The sequence below is a fragment of the Myotis yumanensis genome, unplaced genomic scaffold (assembly GCF_028538775.1).
Source record: "Myotis yumanensis isolate MYYU_CA2020_CCGP unplaced genomic scaffold, mMyoYum1.0.hap1 SCAF_13, whole genome shotgun sequence".
In the NCBI taxonomy this organism is placed as follows: Eukaryota; Metazoa; Chordata; class Mammalia; order Chiroptera; family Vespertilionidae; genus Myotis; species Myotis yumanensis.
This window is the reverse complement of record NW_027223764.1, coordinates 35,142,584-35,165,636: the sequence shown is the minus strand read 5'-3', so window position 1 is coordinate 35,165,636 and position 23,053 is coordinate 35,142,584. Positions and strand designations below refer to the sequence as shown.

At 39.3% G+C, this 23,053-nt stretch overlaps 1 protein-coding gene across 1 annotated transcript in view; it reads left to right on the top strand.

The window, feature by feature from the left end:
* TMEM26 (transmembrane protein 26) overlaps positions 1-16,663 on the top strand; it is a 38,792-nt gene extending 22,129 nt beyond the window's left edge. Inside the window, exons 3-6 of the mRNA XM_070432814.1 lie at positions 951-1,064; positions 2,763-2,983; positions 11,135-11,211; positions 14,306-16,663. Of these exons, the coding sequence (XP_070288915.1) occupies positions 951-1,064; positions 2,763-2,983; positions 11,135-11,211; positions 14,306-14,730 (837 nt within the window). The 3' untranslated portion in view covers positions 14,731-16,663. The remainder of the gene's footprint in view (positions 1-950; positions 1,065-2,762; positions 2,984-11,134; positions 11,212-14,305) is intronic.
* Positions 16,664-23,053: the final 6,390 nt, after the last annotated feature.

Here is a 23,053-nt window from a genome sequence, read left to right as displayed (position 1 = left end):
GTTTCTCTCTCATCTATGTTTCTAACTCTCTGTCCCTCTTCCTTCCTCTCTGTAAAAAATCAATAAAATATATTAAAAAAATAGTTTCTCTCAAAATCCAAATGTGTGATCATGGATGAGTGGTGGTGGTGAAGTGTGTTTCACGAGTATGTTAGCCCTGCAGCTGTTTAAAGAAATCTTAAACCTTATTATTATTATTATTTTACCCATTTGTGAAATAATCATAGGTACAGTTACATTTTTTAAGTGCCACCTCTTTCCTCTCTTACTTTCTCTACCTCAGATTCCTAGCATCTGGCCGGATAAAAATCATGCACAGCTCACTTGCAGAAATTTACATGCAAAATCAAAGAAAAAGAAGGAGGAAAAAGAAATCTATTTTAGGTCTATTATCAAAATTTTTATAAACTTAAATTGACCTCTAAGCTGATAGTAAATCTATATTTTGGTGGGCTAATGTTAATTTTTTTTATTGTTACAGTGCTTAACAGGCAAGATGGAAAAATAATTCGATCATCTACTTAAGCAAAATGGTATTTAGGTAAAGAGGCTTCTTGGGACAAGAAACAAACTCTTAGAATGAATGCTTTGACCAGGATCATACATGTTTTAATGTTGCCATTGATTGTTGGCTTATTTTACAGTTGTTCCAGGGTTCAAAATGGAACCCCATTGATCAATCGATGAATTCTACAGTTCTCTACAATGAACTCAGAGAGTCAACATCCTCATAGACTTGTGGAATAAGACATATAGTTGACCAATTAAAAAGTGGTTTTCTATCTCAAGCATATAATCTGAGTTTTGGGAATACTGTTTAAATTCCACATATCTGCTCAGAATTCCTTAGATATATTGCAGCCATTTTCAATTTTACTTATTGTGGGTGTTTTTTGTTGTTTTTTGTTTTGTTTTGTTTTTGACATATTGCCTTTTTACAAAATTCTTAGTATTGTGGTAGCCAATCAGAAGGAATGTCACAGAATACCAGTAGCAAAGAAGACTTCAATCAAACTCTGATGACAAGTGAACAAGCCCATGGAGGCGATAGTCTCATTGAGACGGTAAGAGCTTCCCCACAGTATATTAAAAGGATGCAGCAAAGCTTCTCACCTGGCAAGGATAGTGTGCTCCACACCTTTCAGCTCGTTCTAAGGAAATTTGCTCATTGTTTGTTTGACTCAGGAATTTGCAAAATAATTGTATTTTTGGCTTAATTAAACATAGTTAACATGCATAATAGGCATATATATATATTTACACACACACACATATATATATATATATCAATAGATATGTTTAACTTGCAGTATTAACAAACCTTTAATTCTTAGGTCAGACAATATATGTATAAAGTGAGATACATATATTTGTTAAGGGATGATATAAGATTGGGATCTGCCCTACACTGTTTTAGGTGTTCATATTAATAAAATAAGAAAGGTTTCCAGCCAAAATTGAATCACTTCTTTGTTATTCACATGCCTGATATTTTGAAAACTAACCATGGCCCTATTAGAAAATAATATATGGGAGAGAGCAAGGCCAAAGCCCCTACCATTGAACCACATTTCAACAATAAGATAGGCTATTGATTCTGTGAGATTTAATAGAACTAGCCTTGGGTTCTAATTAAACTCCAATCACAACTTACCAATATCATTTTGAACAAACCACTTAAGTCTCTGTATCTCAGGTTTTTTTTTTATCTGGTAATTGAAAATATTAATATATTCCATGCTAGTATGCTCCCTGTAAGAAATAAATAAGATGTATGTGAAGTCTCATAGAAGAAATATAAAGAAGTGTGCAAATGAAAGATTATTGATCTTCATGCATGGCTTTGATCAGGTTAGCATTCTGACTTGTCTTTTATTTTCCCTCTACCCTTGCACTTGACATCAGCAAGTCATCTAAAGGGATAAACAGATTTGCACAAACATAGTTAAATTACTGTGTAAATCATTGGAATCACTATCCAATCTACTTGAGACCTACGCTTTGTAGTCTTTAAAAGATCATAACTTTTAGGGTCAATGATATACTTTCAAAACTTTTTAAGAAGTTAAGTGGGTAAGAAATATTATCCAGAATACATAAATGGAATGTAAATTTTTCTTAGAGTCCGAGAATAAAGGTAGACTATAATGTGATTGTTAGCTTCTGAACTTTTGAATAACATGTCAAATATTCAGAAAAAACTTTATAGTTATTCTCTTTATTTACACTTAGGTAATGATTAAACATTATTATATATTTTCTCATTTGATATAATAGCGCTTTAAAACAATAAAAACAAGAGAGAAGATTTGTACCATGCTAAGATATTCCCAGATTTGTAAATTCAGACTTAAAAATTGCTGAAAGAAAAATATAGGGAATTTTTTAATTTTAACATGGGAATTTAAAAAATTTGATATGTGTTATACTTAGTTACAGAGAATAATAAAATAAAAAATGATCTTTAAAACATCATAAAATTGGCCCTTTAAGTATCATTTAAAAGAATCCCACTAGCGAGTGTAAGGTTTCAATTACTTCTAGTTATAAAGCTTCTCATTTCAAGGACCACATTAGCTTTTTAACAATTTTCAGAGTGTTCAGTTAAAGGAGTTATACTTTCTTTAGTAAGTTAAGAATCATCCTCTGAAAGTAACCTTCCACAGAAGCTAACTCTTGATTGAAAGCCATGGTGAAGAAAGTATCTCTCTCAAGGTGGCAACTCGTAATCCTTTTGTCTGTATGGCATTTCTGTTAAACAGGCCAAAGTGTTTGTAAATAACTTATCTACAGTATGTGAGAAAGACTGGACTTTGGGACTCCATCAGACATTCCTGCTAATGCTAATAATTGGAAGATGGCTTCTACCTATTGGAGGCACAATCACTCGGGACCAACTCTCTGAACTTCTCCTTTTGTTTGTGGGGACAGCTGCTGACATACTGGAATTCACAAGTGAGACCTTGGCAGAAAATACTGTGAGGTAAGCAGTGAAAGGCCCTGTAAGGAAAAGAACTTCTTTTCAAGGTCAAAGCCCACACAACTGTCTCTTTGTTCCATCATTTCTATTCTGCATGAATAAGGATTTTTAGTAAACTATGCCAAATGGTAGAATCATAGAATTTGATGCTGTGCATATACATATTGGGTACCAGCCCAGTGGAGATGAGATAGAGATAGAAACAGAGACAGAGATAGACTTTAATACAAAAAGGAGGTTTCCACCAGAGAAAAGGGGCAAATAGTATTTTCTACGAGTGAGACAGAAAAGCTCTGCAGGTCTGCAGGCCCACAGGTTAGGCAGGACCATGGCTATCTAAACATCTTCTGGAGATGGATGACCATCACTAGCTCCACTTTCACACTTTCAAGTGTCCAGGAATGTAGTAAGATCCTCTTCTAGAGCATAGCACAGCTATAATTCCAAGAAAGCACCTAGAAGAGACTTGGCAAAACCTCTCCCCTACCCAGCTGGGAAATTTATATTCCCTGGTGTGAATGGAGAATGGGGAATATTAGGTTTCATTTTACTAAATTTTATTTTTAGTCAGTTTTGTTCAAAGTGCCCAAGGCTTTCTGGAGTAGATGCCTATAAATTAAAACTTATTGAGTTGGTACTTTATTTTTGCCACAAGCAAACAAACTCAGAATCCATGATCACATCTGTTTATGAAACTACTTTCTTACCATAAGGGATTTAAATCTCAGTGCCTGAATGTACTTTCAGCTTGGTTTGCTTTGCACTATGCTATAAAAATAAATTGCAATGAGGCTGGCTTTTAATGCTACAGTTTACTGTATGCTGTGTTTCTCAAACAACAAAACATAAAGCTGAACAAAATACACGAAGTGAGTAAAATAATACCCCAATTATAGTGCAAAGTATATTTATAACCATAGGTTACCTTCACATGATCATTTCTTGCCTCACTTACACTTATTTTTCTTATACCTCATTAAGTGGGCATAGAATTTTAAAAATAACCCAATCTAAGTTGATCTAATATCCTCAAAATGTTTATTTTAGTTTCGTAGTTAATACCTTCCATTGGGTCAGTGATTTTCATCATAGGACTAATTTTCAGATACTTTAGGACACAATACAATGGAGTTACAAGAAAAACACAAAGAAATCCTTACCAAGTACATAAAAACAATAAATAACTACAGGTACAGTGACAGGAACATGAGAATATAAAGATAATTAACTACACCTCTATAGAAATAAACACATAAATGCTAAATATCAAGGGGGTGGGAGGGATATTAGGTTAGAAATGGGGTATTCAGGAGGGATACGAATGTCATGATACATTCATTTTTCCACCCACTGTTGACTAGTATGTGCCAGGCAATGTATTGGTCAGAGACTGGGGAGCAAATGGTGAGCAAGTGATGAGCGAAAGGACATACAGTTCTATTCCAACTGAGGCAATTTCAATTCAGCAATTTCTTCTGACCAGACTGTTTCATAAATCTTTTTTCCCCCTCATTTTAAGCTTGTATCATGTCCTGAAAATGGGATCAAATAAATTATGCCATGGTTTTGGTTTTTAAATTTCTTTTCAGGTTTCATGGTCTCAGATGGAAGTAACTTTACTTTTAATATAACTGCATTGTGTCCGTGACCTTCTGTAGTCTCTACTCCATTCCTGCATGTTTCCATCACTCTACTCAAAGATTCCAAAATCAAGGCCCAGAAAGAGCCTAGAGCTTTTTCTCTCCTAAAACTCACCTCCCAAATTCTGATTTCACCTCAGGACCCATCTATATTGCAAGAATTGACATTGCTAATCTCCCTTTCTTCAAAGGAGAGATTTAAATCCCTCCCATTATGGCATAGCTTTTCCCTGTGGTCTAAAAGAGACAATCACGAAGAATAAATTTAATATAGACAGAAAGAATATTTACATGTAGTACCAAAGGAGGCTACTTCATTATAATTTACTTAGTATTATCTACATTAGTACAATATTTTATTTTCTATTTTATTTTATTCCATAGTTTGGACTGATTAGGAAAAAGCCTGCAATGATGTGTACATTCCAATAATATCTACCTCTTTCCTACATCCTGACTAAAAACTCAAATCCAATTTTTTAACCTAAATCAATTTCCTTCATTATGCCCATATGAAGTTAATCTGCCTTATTTTTATAAATTTACATACTGCAGATTTTTCTTAATTACTTGACTTTATATAGCATAAAAGTCAACTACTATAATTCAATGGTTCAATGATATTTACTAAATGTATAGATTTGTATAACCATCACTAGAATCTAGATTCCTTATGGCTCTTTGCAGTCAATTCTCACTCCCACTAGCAATCCTAGGTAACCACTGATATGCTTTCTGTTGTTTTTTTGTAAACTTCATGTAAATGGAATCATGAAATACGCAGTCTTTTGTGACTGGCTTTCTCATAGCATAATGCTTTGGGGTTCATTAACATTGTTGCATCTATCAGTAATTTTAAATTGCTGAATAGTATCCCATGCATATACCATATTTTACATATCCTTTTCATAGTTGATATACATGATTGCTATTTTCTTGCTATTAAGAATGATATTGCTATGAACATTCACCTAGCAGCCTTTGGATGGATCTGTTTTCATTTCTATTGAATAGATAACTAGAAGTAGAATGACTGGGTTTTATGATAAGTACATGAATTAAACTTACGAGTTTAATTCATTCCGTGACGGAGCTCGTAACTCAAATTACTCGTATGTCAAATCACTGTGACCTTCGCTGCGCCAACTAGCGGTGGGGTATCTGAAGCTGGCTTGTAACCCGAATTTTAGCTCGCAACTCAAAGCAAAAAATCGGCAGAGAGATGGCTTGTATCTCGAAAAACTCGTTAGTCGGGACACTCGTAAGTCAAGGCCCCACTGTACATGATTAATGTTTAAGAAACTTCAAAACTTTTCCAAAATGGCTGTACCTTTTTATATTCCTACCAACAATGAGTGTTCTTTTTTTCCCCCACATCCTCAACAACACTTTTTTTTCCCCAGTCTTTGATGATCACCATTGTAGTGGGTTCATAGTAGGATCATATTGTGGTTTTAATTTATATTTTCCTAATGACTAATACTGTTGAGCATTTTTCCATGTACTGATTAGACTTTCATATATTTTCCTTTGTAAAGTGTCTGTTCAAATTTTTGCCCATTTTTCATTGGATTGATTTTTTATTATTATTGAGTTATGAGTTCTTTATATATATTCTGGATACAAATCCTTTATTATATGTATAAATGTAAATGTTTTCTCCCAGTATACATATTGTTTTTTATTATTTAACTAGAAGCCCAGTGCATGAAATTCATGCATGTGTGTGGGGGTGTCCCTCAGCCCAGCCTGCACCCTCTCCAATCCAGGATCCTTTGGGGGATGTCCAAAACTGGCAGTTGGACATTCCTCTCAAAATCTGGGACCGCTGGCTCTTAACTGCTCACCTGCCTGCCTTCCTGATTGCCCCTAACTGCTCTCCCTTGCTGGCCTGATCACCCCTAACTGCTCTCCCCTGCCGGCCTGATCGCCCCTAACTGCCTCTGCCTCGGCCCCTGCCACCGTGGCTTTGTCCAGAGGGACATCCGTTAGGATGTCCGGAAGACGTCCGGTCTAATTAGCATATTACCCTTTTATTAGTATAGATGTCATTTGAAGAACACTTTAAAAAGTTTTGATATAGTCCCATGTATCTATTTTTTTTCTTTTATATAGTACTTTGGGTGTCATATCTAAAACATATTTTCCTCACCTAAAGTTAGAAATATTCTCCTCTGTAATATTTTTACTTATTTTTTGGGGGGTAGTATGATGTAAGGTTCTAAGTTCATTTTTGTCTTGTTTTGTTTTGGGCATTGTTCCAGTACTATTTTTCTCCCAGCTAGGACCAATCCTCTTCACACCATTTGTTGAATAGACTATTCATTCCCTATTAAATTGCTCTGGCATCTTTGTCAACTGATCACATATGTAAGAGTTTGGGTTTTTTTTATGGACATTCTATTGGGTTCTATTGCTCCATATGTATATTTTTATGGCAGTACCCCATTATTGTGATTACTAGAGTGTTATGGTAAGTTTTGGAACTGAATTCTGTAAGTCTTCTAACATTGTTCTTTTTAAAAATTGTTTTGGCTACTCTAGGTTCTTTTTATTTCCATAAATTTTTATAATCAGTTTGTCAAATTCTACAAAAAAATCTGTGGGAGTTTTGATAAGAACTGTATTAAATCTAAGCATCAATTTGTGAAGAAATTATATCTTAATATTGTCTTCCAATCTATGGAAGACATTAACTATCTCATATTTTATTAAAATGCTCCTTAATTTTTCTCAACAACACTCTGTAAAATTTTTTGTTAATCCTCAACCAAGGCTATTTTTCCATTGATTTTTTTTTTTTTTTTGGAGAGAATGGAAAGGAGGGAGAGAGTAAGAGAGAAAGAGAGAGAGAGAGATTGATGTGAGAGAGACACATTGATTGGTTGCCTCCTGCATGTACCCCACTCAGACCCAGGAATTAACCCGTAACCCAGGTACATGCCCTTGACCAGGAATGGCACCCATGAACCTTTGGTGCCAGGGAAGGCCAACACCTTAATCTCTGAGCCACATCAGCCAGGGGTGCTTTGCCGTTTTTAATGTACAGGTCTTACACTGCTTTTCCCTCCCTAATGTCCTTTAGGACTTTTACACTAGTTCACCCAGTGCTTAACATCTCTCCTGTCTTTTGTTTCAGTAGGGGTGAATTCAGTCTCTCTCCACTTTTGCAACAGTCTTGAATACAGTCTTCCTTGCCTTATTAACTCGGTTGGGTCCAATTGTCTTTGACATAGCCGAGATGGAAGAATATGGGAACATCCCATGGCAAGAGTGCCTCAGACTCCACTGCTCGTAACTAAAGTTCTACCAGATTTTCATGAATAAATGTTACTCAATTTATAATTTGCTTTTGTTGACTTCCAGAGAATGTAAAGTGGTTTTTGTTTTGTTTTTTTAAAACAATGTGTCCAGCATTAGGTATGTTTGTTGAGGAGAGGATTTGTTGACTTTCTCATTCTGCTACAGCCACCCTCCAACATTTTAACAAGTCTGAATTTCAATGTCATTGCCAGGAAGAGTTAAGTGGTCATTACATCTTTGGTGATCAGTTTATTCAGTCTTTTCCCAGCACAGATCATTTGTTAAAAAGAACAAATTTGTTCTGATAGCATTACTGTTACTTTACTGTGAGTATCAGACCACTCAAAGGAGGGTTTTCTTACGTTTACACTATTTTCCTTTTATTTGGCTCTTTTTGCCTGGTGAAACATTTCTTCCAGGCTAAATTAATATTTCATTTTCTTGGTTTTTTTTTCTCTCTCTCCTTTATCTTCCACCTCTCAAAGAGGTTTGTTTGTAAAAGCAAGATGAATTTTATTCACTGATTGTCTCTTATCTACAGGAATATTTACACTTCCAAAAAGAAATAGTTAAGCAAATTAACAATGTATTTTTATTTTTATTTTTATCACTTAATAGATATGGTGCACTGATGCACCAAATTCCAGTCTTTTATCCACCCAGTTTTCCGAGTATAGAAGTGATGCTCACATCTACAATTATACGACTCCAGAGCCTTTGTCTCTTTATGAATAGAGTCCATTGTCTGCTTACATGCTTTTCAGTTGACATTTATGGAGACAGATTATACATGAGAAAATGGGGCAAGACAATTGCGGGAGACAGTTACATAATGCAGATAATGTTGGACAAATTCACTCCAAAATTCCTGTACAATTTTTTGAGTGTTTGCCATTTAAATTCAGTGATTTATTTATATTCTAACCTTTAACTTTTCTGAGTAACTTTTACTATTTGATTTAATAATACAAATTTGTTTGCTTTAAAAATCATCTGGCCATCAATTTCAAAGTTATTTTAATAACTTTACTAATAAGTTTCTCAACACACACATTCTCCCTTATTTTGTGTGTGCTCAAATAAAACTCGCATATGCAAAAAACATGCATTCATTATTTTAGGATTAGAATTTGGGTTACTTAGGGCTAGGGTTAGTATATTTTTTTACCCTTATTTTGTATAATAAAATTAAACACAAAGAATTTAAGAAGTATGTTCTCATAATAAAAATACGACTACTAGATAATATTTATTTATTACTTGCTGTGTTCCAAGCACTGTTCTAAGGGTTTTAGTTGTGATAAGTTATTTAGTCTTTATAAATAACACTATGAAGTAGATACTATCATTTAAATCATTTTTAAAAAATATATTTTACTTTAAAAATATTTTTATTGATTTCTGAGAGGAAAGGAGAGAGAGAGAGAGAGAGAGAGAGAGAGAGAGAGAGAGAGAGAGAGAAGCATCAATGATTAGAGAGAATCATTGAATGGCTGCCTCCTGCATGCCCCACACTGGGGATTGAGCTCACAACCCAAGCATGTGCCCTGACAGGGAATTGAACCATGACCTCCTGGTTCATAGGTTGGTGCTCAACCACTAAGCCATGCTGGATGGGCATTTCCATCATTTTTTTAAGCTGAACAGTGACAGGTAAGAGAAGTTGAGAAAGTCTCAAGCTCAAATGAAAATAAAGGCAGTAACTAAGTTGTAGTGATCTTTCATAGTTTTTATGGAGTATTGTTCTAAGAGCTTTATATGTTTAATGTATTTAAGCAACATACTTAATAAAATTATCATATAAAATACAATAGCTATTATTGTTACCTTCATATCAAAGACGGGTATACTATAGCATATCGTTGTCAAGTTAGTTCTTCATATTCATGTAGCTAGTTAATGATCAGTATGGGATTGGAGGCCCAGATCTCTCTGGTGAGGGTGGAGTGAGTATTTGAACTTGAACAACCTAGTACTAGAGCTTATGCTTTCCCAACACTTTCTGCTGCCTTAAAGAAAAATTGTACATGGGTTTTTGGTAGAATTATTGAAGTTTTGGATTAGAAGAAACTTCAAAAGTGACCACTTATTTTAAGTCTATTATAAAATCCTTTCCAAAAATTTCTCAATAAGTTTTGTCCAGCCTTTCTTTGAAATTTTTGCTAACAGAGCATACACTACCCCAGGGGCAGGTTATTCTATTTTAAGTTAATATTATTAGAAAGAATTTTCCTCTATTGTGATGAAATTTGGATTCTTATAGGTGCAACTGATGTCTTTTCAACCTGAATTGGCTCCCTGAAGTTACAAGAAATAAGTTTAATTTCTTTCCCACATGATAGCCCTTTAAATGTATGAAATAAAGTTTTAAAGGAATCTTCTCTTGTTTTCAGTTTCTTGAACTACTCCACATATAACATGGCTCTGAGTTATCTACCATACTGTTTCTCTCCTTTGAACCAAAAAGTTTTTAATTGTTTCTCCTAAAACAAAGCACAACATATAATATTTCAGATATATTCTTAACATTGTAGAATAGAACAAGAGTAAAACTTTCCATTTCCTTCATGGAAACAGCATAATATAATGGTTGAAAGGGTGGATGCTGAAATCAGCTATTTAGTTTTGATTTATGCACCCACCACTTATAATCACATGACTTCAAACAAGTTTCTTCAACTCTGTATGCCTGTTTCCCCATTGGTCAAGTAAGAAAAATAGTGCAGGTACTTTGTAGAGTTGGTATTAGGATTAAGTGTGATCACAGAATTAAACACTTAGAAAACTGCCTGCACATAGTTCAGACACTATAAGCAAAATTATTAAAAAATACAGATACTTGTTGAAGGTCTACTATAGATAGACATTGACATTGCAAAGAAGGAAAAGTAATTGACTGTGCTCCTTAGGCATTTCCACTTAAAATGCTAGTCTTTATTCTTCCTGTAAAGCAACTTATGATTGCATTTGATTCACACAGATGTTGGCACATGTGGTGGTCAAGGCCAACCTCTCTGACTCTGTGTTTTCCCCCTTCTTTTACACATTATTCCATTGTAATTATGCATGGATTTTTCATAGATTTATTATATCAGCAAAATATAGTAAGACTTATTGGGGTATACTAAAATATGAGAAGAAACAGAAAAGAGTTCTCCTTTCTGCATGTGATCAATTTTAATTGCTAATTTAAAATTTGTCTGCATTCTAGGAGTAACCCTAGCCTAGTCTATGGCATCCTTTGTATTTGGACCTGGAGCATGCTGCAGTTTCCACTTGACCTGGCAGGTAAGTGTCTTGATGTTTTCTCAATGGAACAGAAAATTACAACTCTTGATCATAAATTATAATAGAGCTAAGGAGGCATTTAAAAGAATTATCAGCCGAAACTGGTTTGGCTCAGTGGATAGAGCGTCGGCCTGCAGACTGAAAGGTCCCAGGTTCGATTCCGGTCAAGGGCATGTACCTGGGTTGCGGGCACATCCCCAGTAGGAGGTGTGCAGGAGGCGGCTGATCGATGTTTCTCTCTCATCGATGTTTCTGGCTCTCTATCTCTCTCCCTTCCTCTCTGTAAAAAATCAATAAAATATATTTTTAAAAAAAGAATTATCATTTTTATCTTTTGATAACTCAGTGTTAGTTCCAGTTCAGTTTAGATGAAAAATAGATTAAAACTTAGGAAACCCATCTGCAGATTCACTCTGATACATGGTAAGTCTGAGAAAGTTGAGAGGATGAGAGCATAGCTTTACATTCACTTCATACAGTGGTCCCATCATTTAACATGTGTAAGCCTCCTGTAACTTAGTTAACACATCTGTGTGTCAGTTTTTCATCCATGAAATGGACATGATAATCATAGTAGCTAGGGTTGAGAATTTTCTTCCTTTTGACAGCAGAGTAGTATCTCATTGTGTAACTGCACCACAGATTTTTTATCCATGTGTTTATTGGCGGATACTTGGGCTGCTTCCAAATCTTGGCTATTGTAAATAATGCTGCTGATTTATTTTTTATGGCACCCTACTTGATGCCCTCATATCATAAGTAATATTAGGGCAAATATATTGCAATAGTTAATATTTGGAAGTATCCAAGTGTCCATCAGTAGATGAGTAGATAAAAAAAAAACCTGTGGTACATTTACACAATGGAATACTACTCAGCCATAAAAAAGAAGGAAATCTTACCTTTTGTGACAGCATGGATGGACATGCAGAGCAGTGTGCTAAGTGAAATAAGCCAGTCAGGGAAAAGACAGGTACCATATGATTTCATTTATATGTGGAATCTAATGAACAAAATAAACTAACAAACACAACAGAAGCAGACTTAGAGAGACAGAGACTAGACTGACAAATGTCAGAGAGGAGGGATTGGGGGAATGGGTGAGAAGATGAAGGAACTGAGCAAAGAAAAAAGAATACATTGACACAGAAAATAGTGATTATCAGAGGGAAAAGGGGGTGGGGAGAGGTAGAAGAAAGTAAAGGGGGAATAAATAGTGATGGAAGTAGAGTTGACTGGGTGGTGAACACACAATACCATATACAGATGATGTATCAAAGAATTGTACACCTGAAACTTATATATTTTTATTAACCGATGTAACACCAATAAATTCAATAAAATAAACATAAAAAAATAAAATTTTCTGCATCTTTTTTTGGCTCCCTTTGATAGGCCTAGACATTTCAGGGGTCATTTTAAACCTTAGCATCTATGTTTCTGAAACAAAATTGTCACTAGGATAGATGGAAAGAGTGACTGTAGCTTTTTGGAAATACCAAAAACCTAATTACCAGTTAATAATTACAAACAAACGTAGGCCAATAACACACACACACACACACACACACACACACACACACACACGAGAGAGAGAGAGAGAGAGAGAGAGAGAGAGAGAGAGAGAGAGAGGTTTTGTCATAATGTGCCCTGCAAGGTGTCCTATACCCATTGATCGGCTGGTGTCTTTGGACAGAATATTAGGCACCATCACTCTACATATGGAACAATAATACTCTTCAGAAGTCCGCTGGGAGCCTTTTCCTGACTCTCACTTCTTTGGAAAGACTATTATTGATCTTTTGTTATTGTTGTTTATTGTCTTCCAATCTGCTGGTCCTTACCCTCCCATATCTTGTGGTTTATAGCCTTGCTAAAAAAATTTTTATTTAAGAAAGAAATTGTGTAAACTTTCAGAGGGTGATAATGTTATGCAGCTGTTTGAAAAACAAAGACCAAATGTTACTTCTGACTAAATTACTATTGTATTTTCCAGGGAACAACATTATGTTCATATCAAAGCAGCTTCATAATATTTGCAGGCTTTAGCAGACAGGCATTCTTTGTTTGAAAGCTCCAAATGGAAGGCTTCGTTATTATTAAAGGATTATTTTCTGCCCTTGACCCTAAATTAAATTCACATTTTAGAAATTAAAACAAAAAGGTTCATTTGTTGATTAGACCTCATTTTATTCAACTGGAAAATCAGTAATTATATCCAGTTTTTCTTGTAAACTGTGAAACAAAACCATAAGGAATTAGACAAAATAATAATGGCTATTTTTTAGTTTTTTCACCACCATTAGAAAAATATGTTGAACATGAGTTAAGTTTGAATTTGAATATAAGTGCTTGAATTTTCACAACACAATGTACACAGAGGATTAAGTAAGTCAACCCATAAATAGGTAGCTCTCAAGGAGAAGAGGCCGAAGGTTCCGGGTCATGCTTACTCTGTTACATCTCCAGACTTGGCAGTCAGGGAAGTCACTCATTATCCCAAGGAGAAGATAATGTGAGAGAGGAGAAAGGAGCCAGGGGTGTTAGTCTAATGGAAACAAACAAGAATCACTGAGATGGGGACTTTCTCCTCACAGATGTCATTGTTATCCCATTTTTCAAAGCAGGAAAATGAGACTCAGGCAGATGAACTTGCCCAGCATCTTCCTGCCAAAAAATGAGGAAGCCAAGGAGGGGCAGCCAGGCCCCCTGACGAGGCCCAGGGCACCCGCTGTGCGGCCTCCCCACACTGCAGACCCAGGGACCAACGTGGTGGTTTCCTCTGTTCTTGAGTCTCTCTCTCCTGGTTAATTGTGCTTTTCCCAGTGTGAGGACTGGAAGGTGATCTGAATTGTTGACATGCACAAAAACTAGAGGACTGGCTTTCTTTGGGGTGTTTTATTGGCAACAAAACATGTCGTTGAATATCCAATGACCAAGGATGTTTCCCCTGTTCCGACTGAATGAAACTCCAGTCACTCTCAGTCATGCACTAGAAGGGCACCCAGTGTCGGAGACTTGCTCCCATTTCATTCTTGTCTTACTTTCTGACGTTTCAGAGAGATACATTAATTGGTGTGTCTTGTGTTTTCAGTTCAGCATGTCGTGTGCCCCTTGTCTCTGAGGGCGAGGGGGTTCCCCAGCCTGTTCTTTTGCCAATACAGTGCCGATCTGTGGAACATTGGAATCAGCGTCTTCATACAAGACGGTCCCTTCCTCATCGTGCGTCTCGTACTGATGGCCTATTACAAAGTTTTCAACCAGATGCTGGTGTTCTTTGCTGTAAAGAATTTCCTCGTGGTGATGTTACACCTCTACCGCCTGGTTGTCCTGGCACTGGGCGCCCGTGCCTCTCTGCGAAGGCAGCCAGAGGTCCTGAAGGGAGAGCGGGGCGGCCCAGCCGAGCCCCTGGAGAGTGGGGTCTCCCCTGGGGCCTGGGAGGGCGGCTCCAAGGAGGGTGTGGCTGTGCCTTTGCGGGCCTCGCCAGGCGCCTCGGAGGACTCTCCCCCCACCCCGTAGTTAGTTATGGGCAGCCGCATGCCACTAAAACACTTGACGTCCCAGTTCTTCTTACGAACAGAACCCCCGCCCCCCTTCTTCTAAATCTTACATGTAGTAATTTTCAAAAGAACAACAAAAAGGGGCCTGAACCCATCAAAATGATATAAGCAGAGCCACTTTGAAATGGGGCAGGAGCTGCCAGGCCAGAGGAACTGCCTTGAAGGTCACGTGCCTCACACTTTGGGACGTTAACACAGGGCAAAACAGCCTCTGGACCGAGCCTAACGCAACCACGTGTCCCAAAGAAGTGTTTGCAAGGATAGTAAGAAAGCATTTTGACTACCGGACTGATGGCTACCTGACCAAAAATTAAAAACATTTTTAGAATTAGCGGCACTATGTTATCTGCACCAGTAGAAGGGCCTCTCTTCTATTGATGCAATTGTTCCCTTTTCCTTTCTCATAAATACCCTTTGCCATTGTCTCCTAATCAGAGCACGATTTGGGCTTCGGCCTGAATCAATGCATTCTGAGGAGCTTTTTTTATTGATCTCAAATAAATGCTTGTTGCCTTTCACTTTGAAAGGCTTTTACTTTTAGGTAATCAAGCCAAAGCTGAGAAGGTTTCTTTCTTAAACTGAATGTAAAGAACTTTGATTAGTGGCTATTGTTACAATTTGTGTGATGGTATCAGATGTTATAGTTGTTCAACAACTAAGTGATTTGTTTGTCTTGAACTGTCTGACAAGCTATGGGCAGGGTTACAACGACATGCCCTCAAGAGACTGAGTGCAGACAAACCTGAAAACAGAGGAGCTTTCAACTTTGGCTCCATTGTCAGACTGTCTCATCTGATCTTTTCTGCAATGTCCCTCTGACATTAAAAAAAAGAGAAAAAACTACATTCAGTGAATGCAGAACCAATAAAGGAAAATGTGCCTTTAACATTACCTCACTGGGGGCTAGAAACTGAAAATCTCTGCCCAGCTTCTCTGCACAGACCTTCCCGGGAAAATCATTCTTCTGGGCTGATGTGGCATTCTGTCATGGCGCATATGCTCTTACAGAAATTTTATTGCTTCTGGCTGGGGCACTGCAAAATTCACAGCAAGCCATTTCAGTTACAGATCCACCGGTTGCGAGGCAGGAAATACTGGTAATGCCGCGAAGTCACAATTTCCACTCGGAACGTGATTGGCGGCATTTGTCAGTATTTTCTTAACTGCATGTCACCGTTTTCTGTATAGCCAAGTCCAATCATGCGGGCTGACGCGAGGAAGCACTGCAGCAGTGCGGAACGGGGCTACAGGCCCTTTAAGGGTGACCCTAGTTTCTGGTGCCTGCCAGCAGTCTGAACTGCCACTGCTGGAGATGGCCTCTGGTCCCGGGAAGATGTTGGGGACAGGGCTTACATCAGCCCTACACACTGCCAGCAGCCCTTGATTAGTGACGGGGTCAGAAGACGTGTGGCACAGCATTGTGGAAATCAGGAAATTCACCTTTCTGCCCTGCGTTAAGAGTTCATTTCCCCAATATTGTCATAGTCACACTTTTCCCTTATACACTGCTATACATTTCAGATGGAGGAGATTCAGAACCCATTTAAAACAATTTTTGCTTTTAAGGATACAGTGGGAAGATTTACCTGGCTGTATCACAGTAATTATATGAGGCAAACAGTGCCAAACCGTCCTTTTGGGGTTCAAAGTACAGTTCCTCCTGTTACTATGCTCAGGAACTCAAAGAGACCCGGCTAAAGATAAGGCAGGGTATGTCCATAAGTTGGGTGGGACTTAATGACAATTAATTGGAACAATTTGATCTATAAATCTCTATGGCATGGCATCTGTTCAAAAGATTTGATTAAAAGTTCCATAGGCATTTTCTGTTTTTATATAGAGAAATGAATAATTTCCAATTATTGGCTTCTTTAGTGCCTGATATCATGTTTCTATTTCTTTCTTTTCTCCCATGTGTTTCTAATTTTAACAATATGATTGTAAAATTACACATGAAACTAATGGGATCCATTTATAATTTTCCATAATAATTTTATGAAAGATCAGGAAATCATATCTATCTAAAGGAAGAAACTTGACAACTTTTAAGGGCTTGTTATTTAAAATGCTTCGCAATTGAAAGCAAAATAATAGCTGCTATTTATAAAACCGCCTCCGCAGAATCTGTTTTTATGTTGACTGTTTCATGGTGAATGTTTTCCTCCACAACATGTATGTGCTACTTATTACTGCAGATTTGCTCATGGCATACTTTACATGTTTTAATTTTTTCTTCCAGCAAAACAAACATTGGGGCTCTAAAAATAGATGAGTATAAAGTAATACGGGCTGTTGCAAGGATATTTTTAAATGCTTTCAAATCTGAGACTTGGCTTGGCTTTGTGAATGAGTTTCTAGCGTTTTAGTAAAGTATTTTGTAATTAGCACTCCTCCGAAGGCCTGGAAACGTAAAGTCCAGAGTCTAGCTTCATTTGGAGTCCCAAGAAGGCAAAGAGCACCCAGGACCATCTCAGCAATCAATGGTGAAAAAACAGAAACATGCCCCAGCAACATTTTCCAGGAAAATCCGCCAAAGGCATCCTTTGTACACCTAACTGCCAGCACTCCCACCCTTTTGAATTTAGTGTTTTTATTGCAGAAAGAAAATCTCTTTTCATTTAGCTTATTTAAAAATAAAACTTAAGTCCAGGTTTTATCTCTAAGACCCCTCATGAAAAATTAAAAAGTTATCGTTACTGTACTTCTTTATTGTAGATTGCCAAACATGGTAATGTTTAAAGACATCCAATTGTTCACTATGAAGTGTGTAGAACAACAGTTACATCCCATATGTTGACATTTTGGGACTTGTCTCCTTGTAATTTGCAATAAGTGCCTCAGATTATCTGTATACTGTGATGCAGGCCATACCTCCGAACCACCCCCTACAGACACGCCAATCCCCCAACCACTGAAGAAAGTGATTTATTTGTTATTGTTGTTGTATTTTAACTGCTTGATGAAAGCTCAATCAAATGTCCTCCCTCAGAACATAGCTCACTTGTGAGAAAATACAGTGCGCATGTTTTAAGGATGCTGTGTAAAAACTCACCTCGCAACCACTTGTTGGTGTTGCTTCCCCCCCCACTAGCTGGGTCTCAGAGGACCTGACTTACCATTGCAAGATGAGTAATCTGTTTTTGTCTTTGATGACTTTGTTAATTTTTATTGAAGCTGATACAGATAACATACGAAAATAAAAACTTGCACTGTCAATAACGTTTTTTTTAATCTTCCAAAATGAGATTGTTAAACAAATGTGTCAATTGGCTTTGCTGCAAGTTCATAGCAGCACCTCAGGATTTGTAGACCAGAAAGACATGGCTAAGAAAAATCAGGATTCGCTATTATAATATTGATTATTAGCTTAAGAGCAAATTTTCAAAGCCATGGGAAGGCATGAGTTGTAGGTGTGCATGCTTAAGGATTTCCATCCAGGTTTCAGAGTTCAACACTGACTTTTATTATCTTTGGCATTTCATCTCAATGATTCTTAATCAACTCTCCTGTTAAACGAAACAATTGCAAGAGGCCAAGTCTCTGTCCAGGTTCACTCTACTGCCAGGAAAACGAGATACTGAAATATTACAGAGCCTCAGAGAAGTAAGTGAAAAACCAAACAATCTTGAATTATAAGAGGAGATTGTTACACTTTTTTTCTAATTTCAGACTTGGCTTTTTTACTTAAAGGACATTCTGATCCACTGTTAGAAACAACTGATTTGGGGTTAAACTAGGCAGCTGGAGGATGTTTAAAGCTCCTAGGCTTCAAATAACGTTTCATATGATGGGAGTTATTCTAAACAATGTTTCAATAATCAACCGCTATAACCTTATATCTTATGGATGTTCAGCCTCTGAATATTTTATATGAATATTTTCTCTTAATTACTCATATTTATACTATTTTGCAATGAATGACATTTGTATTTTATTATATATACATTAAATAGTTTGTTTACAACTTTATCTCAATGTTCATTTTTTGTTTGAATTACTTGTCTTTGTTCTCCACTGTAATTCATTTCATTTAGATTGTAAGCTCTGGTTTAAAAAAACGACACAACGATCTATTTAGAGTATGACTAAAGTGGCATTTCAAACTAGTGAGGAAAGACTGACCAATTTTATAAATGATGTTGGGAAATTTTGCAAGCCATCTGGAAAAAATAAAGTTAGATTTTTATCTCACGCAATATATAGAAATAAATTCCAGATGGATTAAAGAATCTAAATGTAAAACTGAAAACTATAAAATATTAGAAGAAAACATGAAATGTGTCTTTAGCATTGCAGAATGGGAAATATCTCTCAGGGAAAGATGTGAATCTCAGAAGCTCTGAAAGCAAAGACGGCAGCTTTTCCTATGTAGAGCTGTAAAATTTCCGAATAGCCAAAGGTATCATGAATACATCACTATTTTTTTCCTTTTGGTGCACTCATACAAGAGAAATGAGAGGTACAGAAATTAGAAAAGACGAGCCAATTTTATCATTTCTTTGTTTAAGATTGAGTCTTGAATAACCAAAAAAAGCACATAAAAACCAAAGGAAATATATATATCCCTAATAGGCAAATAGACCAAACAGCAGAACAATTGAACAACTGAACAACCAGTCGCTATGATGTGTGCTGACCACCAGGGGATGTGCGCGGAAAATGGTGGGCGTCGGCAGCAGGCAGCAGAGCACGCAACATGGTGGGCATAGGCTACGGCAGGATGGTGGAGCAGGTGAGAGGGGGCACCAGACCAAGGCCAGTTGCTGTCATCGGTGCAAGCCTCTGGTGGTTACTGAAAATTCTTTGCTCTGGCGCACCATAGTCCCACCCAGCACTCGCACCTGCTGCCAGCGCCGACCCTGCTTGAACCCCCTGCTGGCGCCCATTGTCGGCCCCGATCACTCGGTGCCATCAGCGTGTGCGAGCGGTGGCTGCCAGCCCTGATTGCCCTTGAGGGCTTCTCTACCTCCTCCTGCTCCTGAGGGGCAATCGGGGCAGCAGCTGCTGCTCGCACCAGCTGCTGGCATTGGCCCCAATCGTTCCATGCTATCAGCAGGTGCGAGCGGGGCCAGCGCCATCAGCGCATAGGAGTGGTGGTGGGAGTGGGGCTGCCAGCAGACAGGGGGCTGGGGGGGGGCACAGTGGGAGGGGCCAGGTGGGAGCGTGGAGAATGGGCCAAGACCTGCTCCTGTGCCCACCGCAGCCTTGAGACCCATAGTTCCTTTCAAGGTGCACAAATTCGTGCACTGGGCCCCTAGTTAAAAGTAATCATCCTGAAAAAAATCAATGGCTTTTCTCAATATAAACAAACATCACACAGAATATGTATTTGAAGAAGAGATTTCCATACAAAATGAACTAGAACTGAAAAATACACAGAAATAAACTTAATCTTACCTAATAATAGACAAACATGTAAATTGACCATCCCCCACTATGCTCACCAGCCAATCAGGAGAGTATGCAAATTAACCCAACAAAGATGGCAGTTAATTTGCATACGTAGGGGTGAAGCAGCGGAGCGAAGACTGAAGCCCTGGGTCCCGGGTGCTGGAGGAAAACCGGTGCCGGCAGCCCAGGGAAGGAAAGGCCTATTGCACAAATCTCTTCGTGCAATGGGCCTCTAGTTTACACTAATAAAAGAGAAACATGGTAATTAGCATACGACCGCTACCCTTCCCATTGGCTAATCAGTGAGTATATGCAAATTAACTGTCAGCCAAGATGGCGGCCGGCAGCCAGGCAGCTGGAAGCGAACATGAGGCTTGCTAGCTCCAGTGACTGCGGACTCCAACGTTCCCCGCCTAACTTGCCGGCCTCTCAGCTGCAAGTCTAAGCAACTATATACTATGTTGCAAATAAGAAGCTAAACAAACCCTCAGAAACCAGCTGGACTGAAATCCAGCTGGACCACAACATTGTATCGATGTTTTCAGCAGCGAGGCCTCAGAGCTAAAGCTGGCCCAGAATTAAAAAAAAAAAAAAAGAAAACAAGGAGCGGTTGGGAGCTTCAGTCACTCGCTTCCGGAAAACAGCCCTCAGCCCCTCAGCCAGGCTGGCCAGGCACCCCAGTGGGGACCCCCACCCTGATCCAGGACACCCTTCTGGGCAAACCAGCCAGCCCCCACCCATGCACCAGGCCTCTATTCTATATAGTAAAAGGGTAATATGCCTCCCGGCACTGGGATCAGCGGAGCAGCGAGGCTCCCAGCACCGGGATCAGTGTGACAGGGGGCAGCGCCCAAACCCCCTGATCGCCCTGCGGCTCTGTGTGTGACAGGGGAAGGCACCCCAACCCCCTGATCAGCCCTGCTCTGTTCATGACAGGGGAAGGCGCCCCAACCCCCTGATAAGCCCTGCTCTGTGCCTGATAGGGGGGAGATCCCCAATCCCCTGATTGCCCTGTGGCTCTGTGTTTGACAGGGTGCAGCACACCAACCCCCTGATCGGCCCTGCTCTGTGTGTGACAGGGTAGAGCCATAACCTCTCCATCGGCCCTGCCCTGAGTGTGACAGGGTGCAGCGCCCCAACCCCCTGATCCACCCTGCTCTGTGTGTGACAGGGTCCAGAGCCCCAACCCCCCTGATGGGCCCTGCTCTGTGAGTGACAGGGGGCAGCACCCCAACCCCCTGATCAGCCCTGCTCTGTGACAGGGGGCAGCGCCCCAACCCCCTGATTGGCCTTGCTCTGTGAGTGACAGGGGGCAGCACCCCAACCCCCTGATCGGCCCTGCTCTGTGCATGACAGGGGGTGGCGCCGCAACCTCCCCATCGACCCTGCCTTGAGTGTGACAGGGGGCGGTGCCCCAACCCCCCAATCGGCCCTACCCTGAGCGTGACTGAGGGTGGCATTGCAACCTCCCGATCCGCCCTGCTCTGTGCATGATGGGGCGGTGCCCCAACTCCCCAATCGGCCCTGCTCTGAGCCTGACCAGGGGCTGCACTTAGGGATTGAGCCTGCCCTCTGCCACCTGGGAGCAGGCCTAAGCCAGCAGGTCGTTATCTCCCGAGGGGTCCCAGACTGCGAGAGGGCACAGGCCGGGCTGGGGGACCCCCCCGCCCCCCGAGTGCACAAATTTTTGTGCACCGGGCCTCTAGTCTATATAATAATAGAGGAATATGCAAATTAGCTGGGATGCCCTAACATCATGACCAAACAGCAGGGACCTGAGGCTGCGTGGCACCTGACCTGGGTGAGGGAACTCATTGACAGGGGAACTCAAGCAGTGCCCCCCACCCAGTGCCGTGCAGGGGGACCTCAGGCTGTGCCCCCCACCTGGCGGGGCTTGACAGGGACCTCAGGCCATGACCCCCAAGCCCCAGTGCCGGACCAGGGGACCTCAGGTCGCGCCACCCACCCTGGCGCCAGGCCGGGGGACCTGAGGCTGTGGCCCCCCACCCAGCGGGGCTTGACAGGGGTGGGGCCAGCCCAATAGGGGTGGGGCTGGCTGGGTTTGGGTCTCCTGTATTTTTGAAGTGCGTGTAGGTGGTGGGCAGGGACTTGACTCTAGGTCCTGCGGCGTGCCCCAGACTCTGACAGGAGGGAGATTTTCATATACATTTTACTAATTTTCTTTCTTCTCTGATACTTCTATTATAGAGAAAGGGAAAATAGCAATATTAAAATATTTCCTCTAATTAATTTCCTTTTAATGTGCACGAATTTCATGCACCAGTCCAATAGTGAATGTATCAGATCCATGTAAAGAAAACTTTAAAATTATTTTGAGGTCCATTAGTGAATAATTTAACAAATGGAAAGATATTCTTTTGGGGAGTAGTAAGAAGATGATATTTTAAAATGTATTAATTTCTCCTAAATTGATGTATAAATTTAAATCAATCTTTATAGTGATATCAATAAAATTTCAATTTAGCTGATTATAAACATTTTACAATAAAAGTAGAGGCCCGATGCATGAAATTCATGCAAGAGTAGGCCTTCCTACCCCCTGCTGCCAGCACCAGCTTCCCTCTGGCACCCAGGACCCGGGCTTCCCTTGCAGCCCCGGCTTTGTTCAGAAGGATATCTGGTCTAATTAGCATATTACGCTTTTATTATTATAGATAAGCATGAAGGATACCTGGAAAATACTAAAAGGAGAAAAAATGAAAGAGAGCTTTCAGTATATTAAATATATTATAGAGCTACAATAACCAAGAGAATTTGATTCTGTCAGGCAGAAAAATGGAACAGAATAAGGTCAAGAAATAGACTAAATTACATAAGGATTTTGCTATGTGATAAATCATGAAGATATGATAGAATATTATAGCTGGTTT